The sequence below is a fragment of the Pseudopipra pipra genome, chromosome 3 (genome assembly GCF_036250125.1).
Source record: "Pseudopipra pipra isolate bDixPip1 chromosome 3, bDixPip1.hap1, whole genome shotgun sequence".
NCBI lineage: Eukaryota > Metazoa > Chordata > Aves > Passeriformes > Pipridae > Pseudopipra > Pseudopipra pipra.
This window is the reverse complement of record NC_087551.1, coordinates 31,831,977-31,851,692: the sequence shown is the minus strand read 5'-3', so window position 1 is coordinate 31,851,692 and position 19,716 is coordinate 31,831,977. Positions and strand designations below refer to the sequence as shown.

General features: G+C 53.3%; 1 protein-coding gene across 4 annotated transcripts in view; it reads left to right on the top strand.

The window, feature by feature from the left end:
• Positions 1-17,631, top strand: part of TMEM63B (transmembrane protein 63B) — a 47,769-nt gene extending 30,138 nt beyond the window's left edge. For 2 of the 4 annotated variants that reach the window (XM_064651044.1, XM_064651046.1), the window contains 21 exons: positions 1,231-1,269; positions 4,826-4,916; positions 5,719-5,756; positions 6,492-6,634; positions 6,906-6,957; positions 7,230-7,338; positions 7,892-7,962; positions 8,737-8,817; positions 8,932-9,055; positions 9,149-9,282; positions 9,428-9,565; positions 9,696-9,849; positions 10,114-10,220; positions 10,976-11,062; positions 12,588-12,653; positions 12,793-12,955; positions 13,121-13,226; positions 13,362-13,529; positions 13,670-13,785; positions 14,014-14,094; positions 15,120-17,631. In XM_064651044.1, the coding sequence (XP_064507114.1) occupies positions 1,231-1,269; positions 4,826-4,916; positions 5,719-5,756; positions 6,492-6,634; positions 6,906-6,957; positions 7,230-7,338; positions 7,892-7,962; positions 8,737-8,817; positions 8,932-9,055; positions 9,149-9,282; positions 9,428-9,565; positions 9,696-9,849; positions 10,114-10,220; positions 10,976-11,062; positions 12,588-12,653; positions 12,793-12,955; positions 13,121-13,226; positions 13,362-13,529; positions 13,670-13,785; positions 14,014-14,094; positions 15,120-15,296 (2,245 nt within the window). In that variant the 3' untranslated portion in view covers positions 15,297-17,631. Of the gene's footprint in view, positions 1-1,230; positions 1,270-4,825; positions 4,917-5,718; positions 5,757-6,491; positions 6,635-6,905; positions 6,958-7,229; positions 7,339-7,891; positions 7,963-8,736; positions 8,818-8,931; positions 9,056-9,148; positions 9,283-9,427; positions 9,566-9,695; positions 9,850-10,113; positions 10,221-10,975; positions 11,063-12,587; positions 12,654-12,792; positions 12,956-13,120; positions 13,227-13,361; positions 13,530-13,669; positions 13,786-14,013; positions 14,095-14,323; positions 14,379-15,119 lie in introns of all 4 variants that reach the window. The other 2 variants (XM_064651048.1, XM_064651047.1) reach the window with 2 other exon arrangements.
• Positions 17,632-19,716: the final 2,085 nt, after the last annotated feature.

The following is a 19,716-nucleotide window of genomic DNA, read 5'->3' as shown; positions in this document are numbered from 1 at the left end:
CAGCAGCAGGAAGGACAGTGATTATTTTGTTCCAGTGCAGAAATAAGGAACTTTCCTTGATTGAGCTAGAGGGGTTGTGCATGTAGTCCAGCTTTCTCCAGGGGAGAGATTTGCTGTGTCTGTGGTGCTTTGTGACATGCTGGAGACAAAGTGTGGCTTCTGAAGGCTGGCTCTGGTAGGTTTTCCTTCATCTTAATCAGCTCCATGAACTCATTTTGCCCAAAGGCTCGGATGGGGCTGAGCTCTAGCCACTTTGGTTCCTTTGACAATACAAGGTCAAGTAAGCTGCTCTTCAGCACTCCCTGCACAGCAGTGGAAAGAGTAATTTTCTTCCGCCATTGAACCAGGAACTCTCCTGGTTTAGATAAGTGGTCCTCAATAGGGTTAGATAAGCAGCTGTAGCTGTGTCCTTGTGGCTCCTCTGTCCTTCCTCTCCTGGCCTGGTTGGGGAAATCAGCCTTGCAGAGGCAATGCAGGGAAAACGAGGAGAAAGGGATAGCCATATAAGACCTCACATGGGCAGAGGGCAGCAGCTTCTCAGGGTTAAACAATCTGGACCCAGGTGCTGACTGGTAGCTACAGGGACTGCACAGCTCTGGCCTCCAGTGAGGAGAGAGGGCTGGACTTTCTTGGAGGCAATGCTTGAGCACCTTGGGTGTAAGGGAATGGGAGCAGTGGCTGTAGGCAGAAAGGCAGAGGGGTGCCAGCTGTTTGGAGAGGGAGAGCCAATAAGCACAGGGGGAGGGACGGCATGACCATGGTAAGGACTGTGGATCAACAGGACCGGGATCCCAGGGAGAAGCCCCTGCGGCTTGGCCCATCCGTGGGGTAGGATGAGAATTTTGGGAGAGTGGGATGCAAGTGTGTTGGTTGCCTGGATGGGAAGGAGACATGGATGGGGAACTCAGACAGCAGCCAGGCAGTCCAGACAGTCTCTCCTACGCCCCTCAGGAGCTCCCTGCGATGTCCATGGTGTGGAGCCAGGCCACCTTCCCAGTGAAGCCAACTTCCCCTTAGCTGGCAGCAAACCATTCTGCCCCTGGGCCAGTGGGGGCTCTGGATCCGGAGGCATTGCTGGGCTCTGGAAGGAGGATCTTCTCCAGCCTGACCACTGGCAGGTTTCTCTTCTTCAGGATGATATGGAGCCGTGTTGGGTGCATAGCTCCCAAAGGAAACCCAGCACCTACTCCCATGGTTGTAACCTCTCCCTTTCTGTTTCTGTGCCCCCAGGCGCCGACGCTGGGAGACGGAAAGAGAGGAGCGGGAATAGTATGTTGTTTTTTCAGGGTCTCATTTCTTCTCTCTTTCTTGCTCACAACCTCTCTCTCTCCTTTTCTCTTGCAGTTTTCTGTCTTGCTTCTGAACTAATCTAAATGGCTGGGAGTTTGGGCATGGATTTGTGCCTCTTGGTGGATTTGTGCTTTTCTCTTTCCCTCCCCTTTGTGTCATCCACTGCCACAGCTGAATGCACCCTGGTTTTCCCCTAGTAGCCCTTAAATGCTCCCTGAGGGCAGCAGTACCAACGAGCTCCTAGTCCTGGCCTGGGCAGAGGGTGCCATATCGTACACCCTGCTCTATCTGCCTGTGTCCAGCTATCCTGCCTTATGATGGAAGAAAACAAACCTGATTGCCTGAGCCCACAGCATGCTCAGGTCACCCAGGTGCAGGGGAGGCTCCTTTGCCTGGTCCCTCTTGTGCCAGGGTGCCACAAGGGCTGTTCCCATGCCAGCTGCAAGGGTAGCTGTGTACACAGAGAGGATCTGGCAAGACTTCTCTGTCTTTTTAACCCATGAGGCTCCTGGGACCAGGGCAATTGTTGGCCCTTGTCCCTTGCCACCTACCCCTGTGCCCAGCAAGGCAGCACCTTTGATTTTCTCTCTTCCCCTGCAGAATAAACTTCCTGAGAGCATCCTTCAGCACCTTGGCCCGTCATTGCCCATCAAGCCCTGCCATGGACTGTCCCTCCCTGCTTTTATCTCTTTCTTGCTGCTTTTATGCCTGAGAAAAGAGCATCATCCATGCCTTGCTTACTGGCTGGATGGTACATGCTGCAGAGGAGGTGACCAGCTGGCAGTGCAGAGCCTGCAGTGGTTGCTCCAGCCACACTGATTTGTGTCTGAGGCCAAGGCAGCAAGCTGCAGCCTCACTTTTCACTTACAAAGCCTCACCACTTGCAAAGCAGGGGCCTGCTACTGCCTTAAGAGGATACAAGAATGCTCTTATTTTTGTAGGTGCTCCTTGCACTCGGTAGCAGAGCAATTGAAATTGTGAAAGTGGAACTGATGGTAGCTGTGGTACATGGCACAGAGGGGACATCTCGCTCATGCTTGAGTGCTTAACTTAGTGGTTGGCCCTGCATCAGGTGTGTCTGGCAACTTTTTACTGCTAACAAATTGTGAGGGGAGATGGCAGAGCCATCATGCATTGAGGCTTTTCGGGGGCCCACTTCAGTTGTCATCGTGAGTGCTTGTCTCTTTCCAGGGGACTGCTTCTTCCTGCTCCTCTTCTTCATCTGAGCTTGCTGGAACAATCTGCTGACACACATACACCATACATACCACCCCCAAACCTATTGCTTGAGTTGGGATAGCGTTGGTAGCCAGAAGCTTTCAAAAACCTGTGGAGCTCAGTGAGGAAGGCTCGTTCTGGCTGTGCTCCTCCAAGGCTGATGGCACCTTCCCATCCCAGCTGTTCTCCACTGGGGTGCAGTGACAGGTGGTTAGGAACGCACATATGTCACCTGATGCTCCCAGACCTTGAATGTACATCGCTCTTTGTGGGGAAGGGCATCCTCCTCTGATGTTCCCTTTTCATGAGAACCAGCAAGTACCCTTGTCCTGCCACTTGCCAGAGCTTGCAGTAGCCATCAACAGTCTTAAGTGGTGACTCAGTCTGCACTGGGAGGTTGTAGCAAACTACCCGCACCTCTGTGTGTGAGGGAAGTAATCACAGCCCTGAGGGGCTTGCCACCCATGCAGCCACCTTCAGCCTCACACTGCAGCAAGCCCTTTCCATGCCATGCCTGGCCTCCCCTCTCAGAGCCTGTGATTCCCTTGGCCTGAGGCTGTTCATGCCTCAGACCCTGTACTTCTCCTTCCCTGGGCAGTGTCTGCACCAAACTCAGGACGTCGTGCAGGGTCCCACCTTAATCTTGTGATTTAGGGCAGTCTTGTTTCCACCCACTCGTGTTAAAAAGTCTTCATTCAGATGCAGGAGCTCCCTCTTCAGCGTTCCATCCTTGGGAAGGTTTGGCATCCTCTGTCTCCTCAGCACTGCAGGTCATCGTGATTATTGTCTCAGCATCCCCCTGCATGGAGCTGAGTTATCCTGGTCATTTCATAACATTGCACTCCTCTCAGTTGTTCCCTCCAGTGCGGCTTCTGCTCTGCCCTTTGCCTTTTCAGTACTGAGAAGCCAAAAGCACACAGAGTCATCCACAGTGTCATCTTGCTGGGCTCTCCTCAGGGCTGTGCCCAGCAGCAATTCACCCTCACTCCATGTGCCCAGCTGCAAGGCCTTTGATTTTAAAGGGCTGAAGGTCTGAGAGCTGGGTTGAAGCTCACTCTGTCCCTCCAGCAGAGCAGGGTGTTGGGCTCTGCAGTTGCAAGGTTGCACACCGCTGTCTAGTCTGCACTGCTGTAATCCCCTGACCTTCAGCTAATCTCCTTTCCCCTCTCTCTGTTACTTCCAGCTAGGGACTCAGCAGGTGCTGCTCTGCTCTGAGGGAGGCCACGTGTCCCATCCTCTTTCCTTCAGCAGATTCACAAGGGTCTCTGCTTGTTCTCCTTCCCTTAGTATCATCTACCTCATATCTAGCACTTGTCTCTCAGCAGCTGCTTCTTGGTGTTCTTGTCCATCTGATCCTCCTTGAGCCTGTACTGATTACAGGGAGACCATGTTTTCATTTGATTTTTTTGCTTTGTTTCTAGCCTTCAGGTCAGCCATATCTCTTCTGGCACCTCTGAGGTCCCAGCCTGCTGTTGTCATTTTGCGAGTGCTATTTAATTTAGGTCTCTGGACCATTTTCTTGCCTCCTTTGCCAGCTTCCCTCTGCCTCCATTTGTAGAGGGGGCTATTGTCAGTCTTGGATGCTTCTGCTGCAGGTTCTTCATCTAGGTCTCTGCCTCTGCCCACAGTAAAGTAGTCTGGGATATTCACCCCTTTTGCCTTTCTGTCCTTTAGCATGTGGGCATTCACTTCTAGCTGTCTGCCCTGCTCCTACTCAAAGGATTTCCAGGCAGGAGGCTCAGCTGAAGCTGTGGAGCAGGTTGTGCTGAGCCTGGCTCCAGGCAGCTGCATTCTTCCTCCTGCACTGAAGCACTAAGGGTGAGGAGGACTGATGTAGCAGGATGCAGCCCACCAGACTCCTACCCTTCCACTTCCTGAAGGCAAGTGAGGCCCTCCAGGACAGGAGCCACTGCCAGTGCCTCTCTGGCCATGCCAGAGCCAGAGGGCTGCGGCACCCTCTGGTTCTCCCTTCCTCTCCTTTGTCTAAACCCTGTGCTAAACAGACCTCATCTCTCCTCTGTGGCACCCTCTGCCAGCTTCTCCTTGCAGGGGCTGCCACATAACATGGGTGCCTCTCAGAAGGTGCTGAAAAAATAGATCCATGGCCAAGCCCATGGGGTTTGTCAGTCTCCTCATGCCATCTGAGGAGGGGTCTCTGTTTACCGATACCTCTGCTCTCTGATCTTGTCTCTCTTCATCTCACCTGGTGCAAACTGATCTGAATTAACCTCTCGTCTCCTGGGTGCTCTTGGTTCCTGGCCAGGCTGCCTCCTCACATCTTCTAACTTTCTCCCTCGCCTCCCACTTGTCATTTTAGCGTAGCCTCCGCCCTGCATTCTGACAACCATGACCGCTATGAGCGCCTCACCTCCGTCTCCAGCTCTGTGGAATTCGACCAGAGGGACAACGTGAGTAGCAGCAAGAGTCAGATGCTTTACCTTTGAGTGGCCAGGAGCCCACAGCTTGGCTGAACAAAGGGCTCTTCAGAAGAAACACTTTTTGCCCGTTCCTGGGCCTTAAGTCCCACACCTTGTAGTGTGTGAGTATGGTGTGCAGCTCAAGGCTACATAACTATGCAGCTTCTAGATGTTTGCTTAAACAAATAGGCTGTACATCCCTGTGACTTAACAGGCACCTGTCCAGCCTATAATCTCAGCATTACAAACAATACTTACTTGCCAGCTTCTCCTCACACTGCAGTCTACCTCTACTGCAGCTTTCCTTGCTAAAGGGGAGGCACAGTTCAGTAGGATAACAGGGGTGTGATGGATGGGAGGTAAAGCTCCCCTGGTGTCCTTTGAGGAGCACTGCCTTGGCCCAGCCTGCCTTACCAGTCCCTGCAGAGCTTCTCTTGTCCAGGATGATGGCTAAAGTACCTGTATGGTAGATTTTCTGGGTGTCCCCAGGCAGTGAAGAGCTCCCATATTAGCCAGGAGCATATGGGTTGCCTGGGAGATTGAACTGCCAGTTGGTAGGGGCCAGCCACATGGCATAGTCCAACCTGTACTGTGCTCCATGGAGTAGCACTGTCACCTCCTTCACCTTGACCCGTCTGTGGCTCTGCACATCTGTGTGCTCATGGTCTGTCCCCTTGAGCCAAGTCAGTGAAGGTGCAAGGACACCAGCCTAGTCACCAGAGCCTTTGAAGGAGGGACCTGGGATAAGGGAACACAGAGTGATGTGAGACTGTCCTGTCTTCTTTTTGCACAGGGTTTCTGCTCCTGGCTAACAGCCATCTTCAGGATAAAGTAAGTGCCCTAGGACCTTCCTGAGGGACCCACGTGGGGAAGGAGGGGCATTGTGGGATTGTTGGGTCACCCAGTGCAGTACAGCTGAGTGAAGTCACTGCCCTTCCTGCAGCCCCCTCTCTGAAGAGGACAATTAAAGATGGGACTAGATGAGGAGTCTTAAAGGCAAAATAAGGTCACACAGTGAATGACAGAAGAGCACCCTGCCAAGGGCTTCTCCACCTCAGTCCCATCTCAGAAACACTGTTCACTGCTCTGCAGAGATTCTCCTCTCCCTGGGACTCCTGCTAGGGGCACTCCTCTGGGGAATGGCTATGAGGAGGGGACAGGAGAATGCAGGGAGGTGCCCTCAGCATAATAATGCTCAGAAGTAGTCTCCTAAGCACTTCCTGGCTTCAGAGTGCTGTGGGATAGCATCAGCCATCCTGTATCTTAGCAGAGAAGACAAGGCCCACCCCAGAGGATAAGGTGGGGTTTGTGTGTGTCCAGCTACCTGTCCTGGGGAACAGAGGGAAGGACCATGGGGTATGGGCCTGAGTAGGCATTGCACAGGCAGGTTTCTGCCCAGGCTGGTTCAAGACTGAGTGCTGGGTTCCCTACCCTGGAACCTAGTTACAGCTCTGCAAGGCAGAACCACGGGTGCTGTGTGGGCTTAAATCAGGAGGGGAGCAGTCCTTTTCCCCAGCACTTGAGGGAATGTAGAAAATTGCTTGACAGCCTTTCTCTCCCTGGCAGGGATGACGAGATCCGGGACAAATGCGGGGTTGATGCAGTGCACTACCTGTCCTTCCAGAGGCACATCATCGGGCTGCTGGTGGTCGTGGGTGTGCTCTCTGTGGGCATTGTGTTACCTGTCAACTTCTCAGGGGACCTGCTAGGTGAGAGCAAAGAGCCTTTGGCTTGGCTGGGGGAGCTGCTTTCAACACCACGTTCCAGACCGCTGGGTAGCAGTGGAGGGCAGGATAGGACTAACACAGACAAACCGTGACTGCTGCCTCACTTTGAGTGTAGAGCGGCCACAGGGTCATCCCCAGGCAGCTTTGGTTTTGAAGTGTTCTGCAGGTGAGATTCCTGCCATAGCTCACCCCAGTGGTGTTCTGTGCCATTCCGTATAACTGAACGTGCTTGTGTCTGGCTCTTTTTCCCTAGAAAACAACGCCTACAGCTTTGGGAGGACAACAATTGCTAACCTGAATTCTAGGTATGTATAGGCAGGGGTAGGATGGATAACTGAGGTTGTCAAGGGGTGTTTTGTAAAGGTTCATGTGCTGCAGAGCCTCACCTCCTTGAAGGCTGCATTTCTGCCCTTGCCGTGAGGCTACTATCCCTGCTCCACTTTCTAAGCTGAGCTCCTGGAATATGGTTGTAAGGCATGTGTGTGCTCGTGGCTCCAGTGCCTTCAGGGCCTGACCAGCCACACACAGACTTGTAGTGGCAACACTACATTTACCTTTGTGGTCTCCCTTGTAACAGGAATCACCTGCTGTGGTTGCACACCATCTTTGCCTTCCTGTACCTGCTGCTGACAGTGATCAGCATGCGCCGGCACACCTCCAAGATGCGCTACAAAGAGGATGACTTGGTGAGCAGGATCTGGCCACTCTCTCAGGCACATTTTCCTATGCCCTCTGGTCAAGTCAGGTAGCCTTGGAGAGAGTGCTGAGCACCTCACTTCCCACAGTAATTTGGGACTGTCATGTTTTGGCTGTTCTTTTATTCTGCCGGGCCAAAGGCAGATTGCCTCCAGAGAAGCAGCTCTGACTGCCTGTGGGGAAACAGGAGAGGCCTGCACTGGGTAAATATATGGAAGGACTCCATTCTTCCTCAAGAGTGCTGCAGTGGCTTTTGCCTTCTTCATTTCTTAAGGGTAGCCCTGTTTCTGTTCAGGCAGCTGCAGTATAAGTCCCTAGCCTCTCAATCTGCAGTGCACCAGGATACAGGATGACTACAGCTAGTGGAAGCATAGAAGAGGGGGAGTCCTGGTTGCCAGAAGTGATGAGGCTGCCCTTTTTCATCACTCACTCAGGTCTTGGGAGGGGGTTTGCTGCAGTCTGGTCTTTTACACCATCCACACCTACCTGCCTCCTTTCTTTCTTTTTTTCTTTTCTTTCCTTCCTTTCTTTTCTTACTTCCAGGTTAAGCGAACTCTCTTCATCAATGGGATCTCAAAATACGCTGAGCCAGAGAAGATCAAGAAGCATTTTGAGTGAGTTTCACTGTGTCCCCAAAGACTGCTCCATAACAGGGAGTAGGGTAGTGCTAGTTTTACCTGGAATAGCAATAATAGAGAATGCTAGGCAAAATTGGCAAATGCCTTTATTTTGGGCCTCTTGCTGTTATTTTTGTGCTAAATTTTTACCTGAATGTGCAGTATCCTTGGTTTTGTGCCTTGGGATATGCCCAGCTATCTCTTGCGGAGCCATAGGGGGTCAGTGTAGTAAGCAGTGGACAGGGCATGTCCTGAGATGTGGCCAAGTTCAGAGATGAGATACAGGCAGGAGGCGCTCAAGCAGTTCCTATGGGATGTTGTGCTGCTGCCCTGATCACAGTCCCTGTATATAATTTTAACAAAAAAATTAAGTTCCTCTTCTGTCAGAATCTCAATAAACTCTCGAGGCCACGTTTAGAAGCACCATGGGTAGAAGAGAAATGCCTTTAACCTTTGTGAACCATTCTGCCTCTTTCTGATCCCAAGCCTGTGAAAGCAGAGAGGGAGTGTAGGGTCAGAGAGGCTCCGTGCTGCTACAGAGCAGAAGTCCAGAGAGGCTCCTTGTGCCAAAGGCCAGAGGATATAGCGTTTGCCCCATGTGTTGCTTCTGCTATAAGGGCAGAGAGCCTGCAGGCTCTCCTGCAAACTCTTGATATGTGTCATGACACTCAGCCCAGGACACTCTTCTTGGGGCAGGAGAGAAGTCCTGGATTTGCTTGAGAGTACGGCCTTTGGAGCCAGGTGTGATGAACTGGTGCTTCTCATCCACAGGGAGGCCTATGCCAACTGCACTGTCCTGGAGGCCCGTCCCTGCTACGATGTGGCCCGGCTGATGTTCCTGGATGCAGAGAGGTAACTCCTAGTTTGGGAAAGAAGGCAGAGTGGGCTAATGTTGCTGGCTCACTCACAAGTCTGGTGCCACAGAGCTTTTCTGAGCCTTCCCTCCCTTCCGCTCTCCTGTTCCAGGAAGAAAGCTGAGCGCGGGCGAATCTACTTCACCAACCTGAAGAGCAAGACCAGCCACACAACCATGATCAACCCCAAGCCCTGCGGCCACCTGTGCTGCTGTGTCATTAGGGGCTGCGAGGAGGTAGGGGAAAGCTGGAGGTATGGAGCAGGTGGAGCACATGGTGGCTTTTGTTGCCCGGATCATCTCCCCTCTGACCTCTGTCCTCCTACTCAGGTGGAGGCCATCGAGTACTATACCAAGCTGGAGGAGAAGCTCAAAGATGATTACAAGCGGGAGAAGGAGAAAGTGAATGAAAAGCCTCTGGGGATGGCCTTTGTCACCTTCCACAATGAGACTATCACAGCCATGTGAGTGCAAAGGGTGCTGCCCTCGCCAAGAAGGTGACCTTTCCCAGCTATTGCCTTAAATCAGAAGAATGCCAGCACTAAGGCACCCCCTCAGCCTGTGCCTGCCAGCCATTTGCATCAGCATGTCCTTCTTTCTCTTCTTCAGAATCCTCAAAGATTTCAATGCTTGTAAGTGCCAGGGCTGTGCGTGCCGTGGGGAGCCCAGGGCCTCCTCCTGCAGTGAGTCCCTCCATGTCTCCAACTGGACTGTCAGCTATGCCCCTGACCCACAGAACATCTACTGGTGAGCAGCTCTGTAGGGCTGACTGGGAGGGGGAAAGCCTTGGGCTGGCACCCCAAGTGCTGTTCAGACAGGCTGTGGCATGGTATTCTACCCTGTGCAGCCATCCTGATGCCCTCCTTCTCCTTCCCAGGGAACACCTCTCCGTCCAGGGCTTTGTATGGTGGATCCGCTGCTTCGTGATTAATGTGATCCTCTTCATCCTACTCTTCTTCCTCACCACCCCTGCTATCATCATCACCACTATGGACAAATTCAATGTCACCAAGCCCGTGGAGTACCTCAATGTAAGGACTTTGGAAATGTGTACAGGATGGGTAGCATAGGAACCACCTCAAGGCACAACATCCCCTGCAGCACTGATAGGCAGAGAGATTGTCAGCATTCCCCATATTCTGTTGGCCTGACCACGAGGGAGGTGCTGAACCTGCCCAGGGTGCAGTGGCAGCCGCAGTGCTGGGGACTTGACATCAGCAAAGGCAGGTGTACCTGTGGTTGGCACAAGAGCTGCAGCACCATGTAACACTGATTTCTTCTCTGCCTTGTTGCAGAATCCAATCATCACCCAGTTCTTCCCCACCCTGCTGCTGTGGTGTTTCTCTGCTCTTCTGCCCACCATTGTATACTACTCTGCCTTCTTTGAAGCACACTGGACCAGGTAAGGACAGCCAGCACCTGTTTTTAGTCATACCAGCAAGCTGTGTGGCTGCTAGACACTTCTCACTGATGTAAAGCTCCTTGGTACATCCTTCTGCTTGAACTTCTCTTCTGTGATTTTGTCTTCCACACCTGGGGACTGCTGTGGACAGCTATTCTGCCAGTCTTTAGCTGCTGTTGTGCAGCATGGTTGTCTGAGCAGAGCTTTACATAGGTCTACAAGAAGAAAAAGCTGGGAAGAGTTGGGGCTGGTCACTGTGAGAAATGCTAGTAGAGAAGGAAGTCTTGGCTCAGGTGAGCAGGCAGGGGTGGCATGCCTGTACCCATGTGTAAGTCATAGCTTTTCCAAGGGAAAATTGTTTCAACTGCTCCAGCTTCTGGCTACAGGGAAGGTATTCAAAGTGCAGATCACTAGAAATGAGCTGCTCGTGAAGCATATTCCCCACAGGACATGCAATGTAAGCTTTGTTTTCTGACCTCTGTTGCAGAGACTGATGGGGAGGTTGTCACCAGCTCTGAGGATTGCAGGTCAAGGGAGATGATTGCACAGCCTGTGAGACAAGGGGGAAGGAACTGGGACTTGCTAACAGATTTCAAACATACTGTAGGGAAAAGGGACATACTCATGTACCAATAGTGGACAGGATGGGAATCAGATTAGAGATTGGGAAGTACTGATGAAAATCCCATAGGAGCACAGCTCATGGGGCTGGTGGGGTGACAGTGAAAGGCTAATGGCTTCCTCTCTACCCTCAGGTCTGGAGAGAATAGGACAACCATGCACAAGTGTTACACCTTCCTCATCTTCATGGTCTTGCTGTTGCCATCGCTGGGCCTGAGCAGGTAGGGGTGCTGGGAAGGCAAGTGCAGAGACCTGGAGCATGGGGAGGGTTGAGATGCACCCTTGCTTGTTCTCCTGTTATATGCATTACATTCTTTCCTCACTGCACTGGTGCCCTGGCCACCATCCCCTTGGGAAAATGTGTTTGGTTCTGGTTGGGGGGCACAGGCCAGACCATACGTGTCTGGGTCTCCAGGACCTTACTGACTCAATCTGCAGGTGCAGTGACGTGTGCCATGGTGTTACAAATAATACAGCAAAAGTTGGCGTGGCTGGTGGATGCATATGAAAAGTCCACTCAGGGTCTGCTGGTGAAGGAGGCGCTCTCCACTTCTGTGCTCAGTGTGCACTCTGAATTTTGCACAAAGCTAGTGAATTCTCTATTTGAGCCAGAACTTGAGTAGGTTGCACTGCTTGGCTGGGTGGGATAGTGGGTGTGCAGCACTGCTCATCTGTTTGGATGTGGGCCCCAAATCTCCTGCACAGTTTATAGAATTGCCGTGTGGGAAACTGCATCACCTGCCAGCCATTGGTGTGGGCTTGGAGCACTGAACAGGGGCCAAGTAGGGGAACAGCACGAGGAAGAAAAAACTGGGGAGTGGATGCGGGACAGGAAACTCTCACTGTGATAGTTTGTTCCTTACACACTGCGGGTGTAAAGCCCCAGGTCAAGCCACACTCTTCCCAGGTGACTGACTTACATTTAGACTCCAAGAGATTATGCTCAACAGAACTCTTGCAGAGCCTTTAGTTCTTTAACACCTTGAATTCACATAAAGAGAATACACTACATGCATTTCCTGAGAGACTTCTTTTAATTTAGTGAGAAAATAGGCATTTTGGCAAAAGGTTTACAGGAGTAGCATACAACCAAGGAGAAGAATTTCACTCAAGCACCCAGCACACTACAACCACAACTTAACTAAAATATAACCCATCAGTTTCAAGTTGCATGTAACCTTATAACTTAGGCGGGTAAATGCTCTTGGAAGATTTGCATTTTGACCATTAAAGAGACTGTCCACCCTTCTGAGGAGTCAATACCCCTGCTGTTGCCGCTGGAACTCTATATTCCACCAGTGCCAGAGGATGGGATGGTTTTATATTGAAAAATCAGAATTTAGGAAAATGGGATTTGTTTCTCCTAAGGGATTTCTTTGATCTCTTATTGGAGGGTATTTTGTACCTAACCACATTCTTCTGTAGAGTCAGTCACCTGTTCCTTGCATGGATGTTGTGCCCAAACAGAGGAGAGAGGAAGATACTGATAGGATCAGGGCAAAGGGATAAGAACATACAAGCGGGAAGCTTTACATCCCTTTTTGAGTGCTACACTGTTTTGCTTTGTTTTGTTTTCCAGTGTCTGATTTACATAATTGCTGGCGACACGTCCCAAGAGGGAACAAAATAGTTTATGGTCAGAGCTTTTGATCCTTCTAGAGCAGCTTCCACATGTTTGCCACGTACGTGTCTGTCCATTGCTGCTTCTGATGGTCCCTCTTTTCTTTTTGCCCTCCTATCCCACAGCTTGGATGTGTTTTTCCGCTGGTTGTTTGACAAAAAGTTCCTCGCTGAAGCCGCCGTGCGATTTGAGTAAGTGGAGTTGAGCAGAAAGACTTTCTTTACAGTGGGGAATGGTTCTTGTTGGCACCCGAAGGTACTGGGGGCTCCCAGCTGCTACCCTGCAAGGAGGGAGCTCCTCTTGTAGCCTACTCTTGCTGCACCTCCCCAGGTGTGTGTTCCTGCCGGACAATGGGGCTTTCTTTGTCAACTATGTCATCGCCTCTGCCTTCATCGGGAATGCCATGGATCTGCTGCGCATCCCTGGTTTGCTCATGTACATGATACGCCTCTGCCTGGCCCGCTCGGCGGCCGAGCGGAGGAACGTCAAACGAGTATGTACGGGGATGAGGGGATGGGGTGTGGCCCGCACCCAGGGATGGGACTGCTGCAGTGGACCCTGATGGGGCTTGCCCAGTGGTGTGTGTAGAACTGGGCATGTTACACATACCCACTCAGCTCCCAGGGTCCTGCTGATGGGTCTCCATTCCCTCTTGCAGCACCAAGCCTATGAGTTCCAGTTTGGAGCTGCTTACGCCTGGATGATGTGCGTCTTCACTGTGGTCATGACATACAGCATCACCTGCCCCATTATCGTCCCTTTTGGTAAATGATACCACTCTGCCTCCCTGTGTCAGAGACAGAGAGGAGGCAGGAAGGCTGATGTGGGGGAGATAGTCTCTCTCAGTCTAGGAAAGAAGCTAATTCCCCACTCTGCTGCCATCCTTCCCTTTCTCCTAGGGCTCATGTACATGCTGCTTAAGCACCTGGTGGACCGATACAACCTGTACTATGCTTACCTGCCTGCCAAGCTAGACAAGAAGATCCATTCAGGGGCTGTGAATCAGGTAGTGGCAGCCCCCATCCTCTGCCTCTTCTGGCTTCTTTTCTTCTCCACCGTGCGCATAGGTGAGCACTGGGCTGGGATGCCAGCCCTTGGCCTCCTAAAGAGCCACTTCCCTGGTCAGGCTCTGGTCCTGGCAGCCCCCAGCCACAGAGCACAGTCACAATCCCTCTGACACCACCACTTTGGTTTTCCTTTGTCCCAGGGTTCCTGGCCCCCACTTCCATGTTCACCTTTGTGGTCCTCGTGATCACCATTGTGATCTGTCTGTGTCACGTCTGCTTTGGGCACTTCAAATACCTCAGCGCTCACAACTACAAGGTGAGGCAGAATGCTGGGCGTGGGACCCTCCTTCTTGAGAGGGCAGCTCAGCCTTAAAACAGCAGAGGCTCTGAGGGTGTCCCAGCCTACCCTTCAGCAGAGCCTTTCAACCCTGGCATCACAGAGGACACAGTCACAAGGCTGTCCCTGCTGCCTGTGTGCTGCTCCTGAGGTGGGACAGCAAGCGTGTTGCCCTGGCAGTCTCTCAGTTTCTTCTTTCCTCTCCAGATTGACCACACAGAGGTGGATGCCATGGACAACAGGCAGAACGGGAGACCTGCTACCAATCTGCCAGCTCCTAAGTCAGCTGTGAGTCACTGTCCCCATCTCCATGCCCTGGCACATTCCTTACCTGGGTTTGGAAAGGGGGAGGTAACTCCCTGTCCAGGTACCTCACTCCTCACTTCTCATTTTTCTGAATCAGCACTTGGATCCTCCCAGTGAGGGTGGGAGGCAAGTGTTGGGCATTGTGCCCCTCACCTGCTCTGGGTGATGAAGTGTAACCCCACACACACACCCCTTTCCCACTGCTCCTCAGATGCTGTGCGTTTACTTTCTGCCTCTCTCTCGGCTGTGACAGTGAATCCAGCTGGGTCAGTCTCCCTTCTCATTCTGCATCTTTGCACGCTTGCTCGCCAGCAACGGCCGTCACCCACCAGGCTGCTCCTAGTGCCAACGCAAAGGCGTCTCCATGGGCATTGCCTTGAAGGCTGTGGAAGTGCTTTGGGGACTCTCCTCTCCCCTGTCCAACTCTCCAAGATCCCAGAGGAGTTTTCTGAACTTCTCCTTGGCTCACTGGCTCATTCCAACTGCTTCCTTCCACGAGGTTTTTGCAGTTGGGGTCTATACAGAGCTGCAGAGATGGGGTAAAGCAGACCCTCCTGCTTCCTCGGGAGAGCAGGGCTAGGGTGTGCACACGTAATCCAGGCTTCTTCCTAATCTCCATATACCTAAGGGCAGCAACATATCACCAAAAGGAGAATCCCTATAGGAGGGATTCTGAGACAGAGCCTCAGAAGAACATATCCACTGGCAGAAAAGGCAGTACAGTTTTCCATGTGGGCTCCAAAGAGCCCAGCCCAGGTTCCCTGTCCTAGAATGCTGGGGTTTGGCACATCCAGTGTTGCAGAGCCAAGCCAGCCCCATTCTTCTCCCCTCTCCTGGTACATCCCATGGAGTCTGGACCCTTCCTCACTCCCCCAGCGTATCACCGAGCTCAGCCTCGTGCATGGTGCTTTGTGTGTTGTGCTCTGCTGCCAGGAGGAGCTCCCCAGACTGACCTGTGTTTCTGCTCTCTCCCCACCCTTCTCCTCCTCCATGCCGGACCCTGACAGAAGTACATCGCCCAAGTGCTGCAGGACTCCTCGCCAGAAGGTGAAGCAACAGAGTCGGAGGAGCAGGGATCGGAGCAGGGATCGCAGGATGAGGAGCTCATCAATGCCGATGGCATGAACGACACAGATTTCCAGTCGTGTGAGGACAGCCTGATAGAGAATGAGATCCACCAGTAGGGACCTCAAAGGGTGGGAGGGGAAGGAGGCCCAGGAGCGGGGCAGGCTGTGCACATGGAGACCTGGGGAGAGGCACCCGAGGGTGCTGGCCGCTGCCCTTGCCCGCCCGCCCCCCAGGGACGCTGCCTTCAGTGAGGGCAGGGGCCCTGCTGCGAGCTCTCCATCTCCCTACCCCTCCACCCCTGTGCCAGCCCGGCTGCTCAGCAGGCATGCTCTTTACTAGCTACCTTCTTCAACATGTCCCTGGACCCCAGAATCCTAGGGGCTTGAGAGGAAGGGGAATGAGACCCCTACAGTGCTGCCCTGGACCTGCAAGGCTGGGTGCTTTGTGGGAAGGGGCATAAGGGGAACATTTGGGGTCTTCTTAGCAGGCCACTTTGTCGCCTGTCATCCTGGTGAGAAACACTAATAATGTATTAGATTTGCAGGAAAGTGATAAACAAAAAACTTTAATCAGTGTATTGGAAACCCCACCTAGGGAAGGGGGTGGCTTTTGTTGCACCTTCTCCCTGTGCTTGCGTGTGCCCTTTCTCAACCCCTTGCAGTATCCACTTGGTGGGGCATGCCAGGAGTTGGTCCAGGCATGGGGTTGTTACAGACTTCTCCCTCACCACAGGGACGGTAAAGCCTGGCTTCATGGTCAAGGGTGACATCATCCCAGGTAAGGGATGCAGGGCTGGCATGAGTTAGGCATCGCCCCACAGGATGAGGGGTGCTGAGGGCATTTCTTATGGGCAGCAGGAGGCGCAGGCAGCCTCTTCCCCAGGTCCTGTCTCCTCCTCCCCCAGGTGCAGGGGATTGCAGCATCATGTTAAATGGCATTTTTCTTTGCACATTTTACTCCTCTTTCAAAGAAATCAACCTGACCCCCATGTGGTACTGCAGCCTCCCTTTGCTGCCCTGTGTCTGCACAGCAGGGTCAGGCTTGGGGTGGAGGGGCTGTAATGGGGGTCTCCTGGGTGCTAGGGAGAGGGGAGAAAGGGTCTCAGACTGCAGACCCTCAACACGCTGTGAGGTCAGCACTGCCTGGTTGTCATAGGGCCCCATGGGCTGCCTTCCCTGAGCTGCTGCAGGGTCTTCCCCCAGCTGAGGTGGTCAAAGAGGGAGGGAGCCCTGGGAAAGCAGCCCTTGGGAGCCCTCTCCAACCAAGACCACCATCTTCAGGAGCACAAAAGCCTCATTGGGCTGTGCTGACTTTCTTCACCTGCCCTGACTGGTGTAGGCTCCCCTGCCATCACCCAGCCAGAGAGGGGGGCTGTTCCTCTCCTACCTCTGCCCTTGCCCCCTCCCTGTTGATAGCTTTGTCCCAGAGGCAGGCAAAGAACAGGATGGATGGGAGAGGTGGACTGGAGCCCCTGGCACCTGCAGGGAGGACTGACCCTGTTTAAAGGCTCTTCGTGAGGTCTTTTGTGGTCAGGATCAGTTGCCCTCAATTGCTTCCCCCTTCCCCTTGTGTAAAATGTAAAGGAAAATAATAAATCCCCCTGCTATTTAGCTATATTTATTTCCCTCAACCCTGCCACCATCCTGTTTGGTGCTCATTGCAGACACTATCACCCTCCCTTTGCCTGTCATCTGTGGGTGCTGCACCAGCTCGCTGGAGCAGTGCCCTCCAGGGCTTCATGGGGCTGAGTGAAAGTGGACAGTCATTTACTTTTTCTATCACCCATGCTGGCCCTGGAGCTCCAAGCACTTTAATAGGCCTGAACAAGTGAAATGTCAGCCCTGCCCACCTCAGCTGCTGGGAAGGGTGGTCACATCCCATGGCTTTTTTCCCTCCTTGCTCCCCACTGGAGGAAGGGAGCCAGACACAGAGAGAGCATGTGGGGGCTGTTACAAGGAGGATGTAGCTGACTTTCCTGTATGCCTCCTCTATAAGAATCCCAGGCCCAGAGGAAAGGGGATGGAGGGGAGGAGATGTGGGTCTTCAGTGCATGGGGAGGGCAGGCCACCCCAGCTCCCAGGGCTCAGCTGGGGCTGGAGCACACGTGGGTGCGAAGGAGCATGGTGAGAGTCGCCCATCCCCTCCAGCTATTGGCTAGGAATGAAATGAGCATGTGAGCTGATTACTCTCAGGCTGGGGTCCACTCTCAGGCTGGGGCAGGGGGGATGTTGATCCTGCTTCCCTTTCTTGCACCCACCTACTGCCCTTGCCTCCAGCAGGTGGGCTGGGATGCTCTGGTCTCTGTAGGTACGGCTATGGCCCGGGGCTGCCTCTGCGCCTGTCGGGGCTCTGCCCGTGCAGAGCTGTGTGTTCTGAGTGGCACTGTCTGTGTAGAGATGTGTATAATACCCTGTATATATTTGTGTACAAAAGAAAAAAGGAAAAAAAGGAGCTATTGTTCTTGAAGTCTTTTCTTTGTGGAACGGGTTGGGGGCTGGGACCTGGGAGGAGAGGACCCCAGCTGCAGCAGGGCTGCAGGAGCATGTGTGGTGCAAAAGGAGTGGGGGATCATGTATGAGCACAAGCGCTGCCCTGCTGCCAAGAATCCAGCCCTGGATCACAGGCACTCCTGGCACAAGTGAGCTTTTCCTCTGGCTTGCAGAGGCACCACTGCGAAAAGCAGGTAGATGGGGAGCTGCATGCACTGAGGCTGGGATGGGGGAAGATGATGTGGGAATGGTGTGGTAGGGGAGTTTTGCTGGTAGCCTCAATAGCAAATGTCAGCCCACCTCTACAGTCCCAGTAGCAAGTTCCGTGTCCACTCCTGCCATATCCATTCAGAAACTTAGACACTGGTTTGGGTGGACAGCTAAGGCCTTTGGGAAAAGATGAGGGGTGCTAGACCTCTGCAGCACAGCTTGGCTGGGAGCACTTTCCTGACATGTGATGCCGCTTGTAGGTCAGCCATCCCAAGTGCTGGGCCAGCCCCCAGAATGCTCCCTGCTGCTCTCTGTGCAGGCTGGATCCAGCATGCTTCCCAGGCAACTGCTGCATGCTCATTACACTGTGTACAGTGGCTGTTGCTCAGAGGACAGCACAATGGAGAGGCGAGGCCTGGGGCAGGCTGCTGAGAGATGGACAAGTGACCCCAGCTCTGTTCTCACCTTGCTGTGTTCAAGCCCCGTAGCTTCATGTACCAGTGGCGCAGCATCAGCAGGGGACAAAAGACTCTCCTCCTGGCAGCCCACAGCTAAAGGATAGGGAAGAGGCAATGCCTAAGAACAAAGAGAACTGAAGACTGAAAGACAAACTTTGCCTGCTGCCAAGTCCCTGCAGCCATTGCTGCAAAGGGAAGTTTGAGGAAAGGAAACAATGAAATTGAACAGGTATTTGTGCAGGTGTTTTATGGAAACTGCTCCCAAGCACAGAGGGCAGGATGCAGGACAGCCTTTGTGACAGGATTATGTAGGAGCTGTCTCCTGCTCCAGGAATCAGCTGTGAAAGCAGCTTTGGAGGCCACTGAGGGGTAATAAGGGCAGGAGATAAACAGGAGAATGGGGTCACAACAAGGAGGGGCACTGTCCTGGGTGGAGCTGAGCAGGCACGGTGGTCAGTGGTGGTCCAGGCCAGAGAAAAAGCTGGAAGAACTGTTTGGGCACAAGTCCAAAGGAGGAACAAGCACAGGCAATGTGCTTGTTCCTGCTCCAGCCTCTTGCTCCTTGTCTGAAAGCATGGTGCTGCCTGCAGCTCCGTGCAGAGCTGGAGGGTGACCCCAGCAGGGAACTCCCTATGTCTCCAGCCTGCAGGCACTGACACAGCTGCCTTTGGCTGAGGAGGAGAGGGAGCAGCCCCTGCAACAACCCAGAGCAGGGCACCCCAGAGCCTCCTTTACACCAGGGTGGGCAGAATAACCTGCCTGTGACAGGCTCCCCTTAGGTAGGGATGGGACAGGGCAGCTCTGGTGGGTGCTGGCCAGGGCCGCAGTGGTCCCTTTTGGATGTGGCAGCAGGACCACGCTACAGCCAGTTTTATATGTCCTGGTTGCCTTTCCCACAGGCAAGGGACACAGCTCCTATACCCATGTGCAACCTACTCCCTGCTTAGCAAGGATTTACCCCCTGGAGCAAGGCACGGTGAGTAAGGAAGTAGGTGCTGTGTGAAGCCTGGGCTCCCACAGGCTCAATGCCAGCTGCTGCAGTGAGGCTGTACAGGCACAGCCTCCCCAGCTGCAAGCAGGCACCAGGGGAGGAGGAGTCCCATGGCTGCTGGGATCATCCTGTCCAGCCCTGGCAGCAGAAGGATGGCAGTGCAGAGCTTCTTTCCTTGGAATGAGGCTGAGCTGAGCTAGTCATGCCAGGCCAGGCCATGGTAGACATGCTGTGCTGAGCCACACCAGGCCGAGCTGTGCCATGCCATGCCAGAGAAAGCCATGTTGCACCACACAGGGCTGCAGAGTGCTGTGCCAAGCCCTGCTGTGGCCATGCCCACTGGAACAGCACCACCCAGCATTGCTGCACCATGAGTCACAGAGGGCAC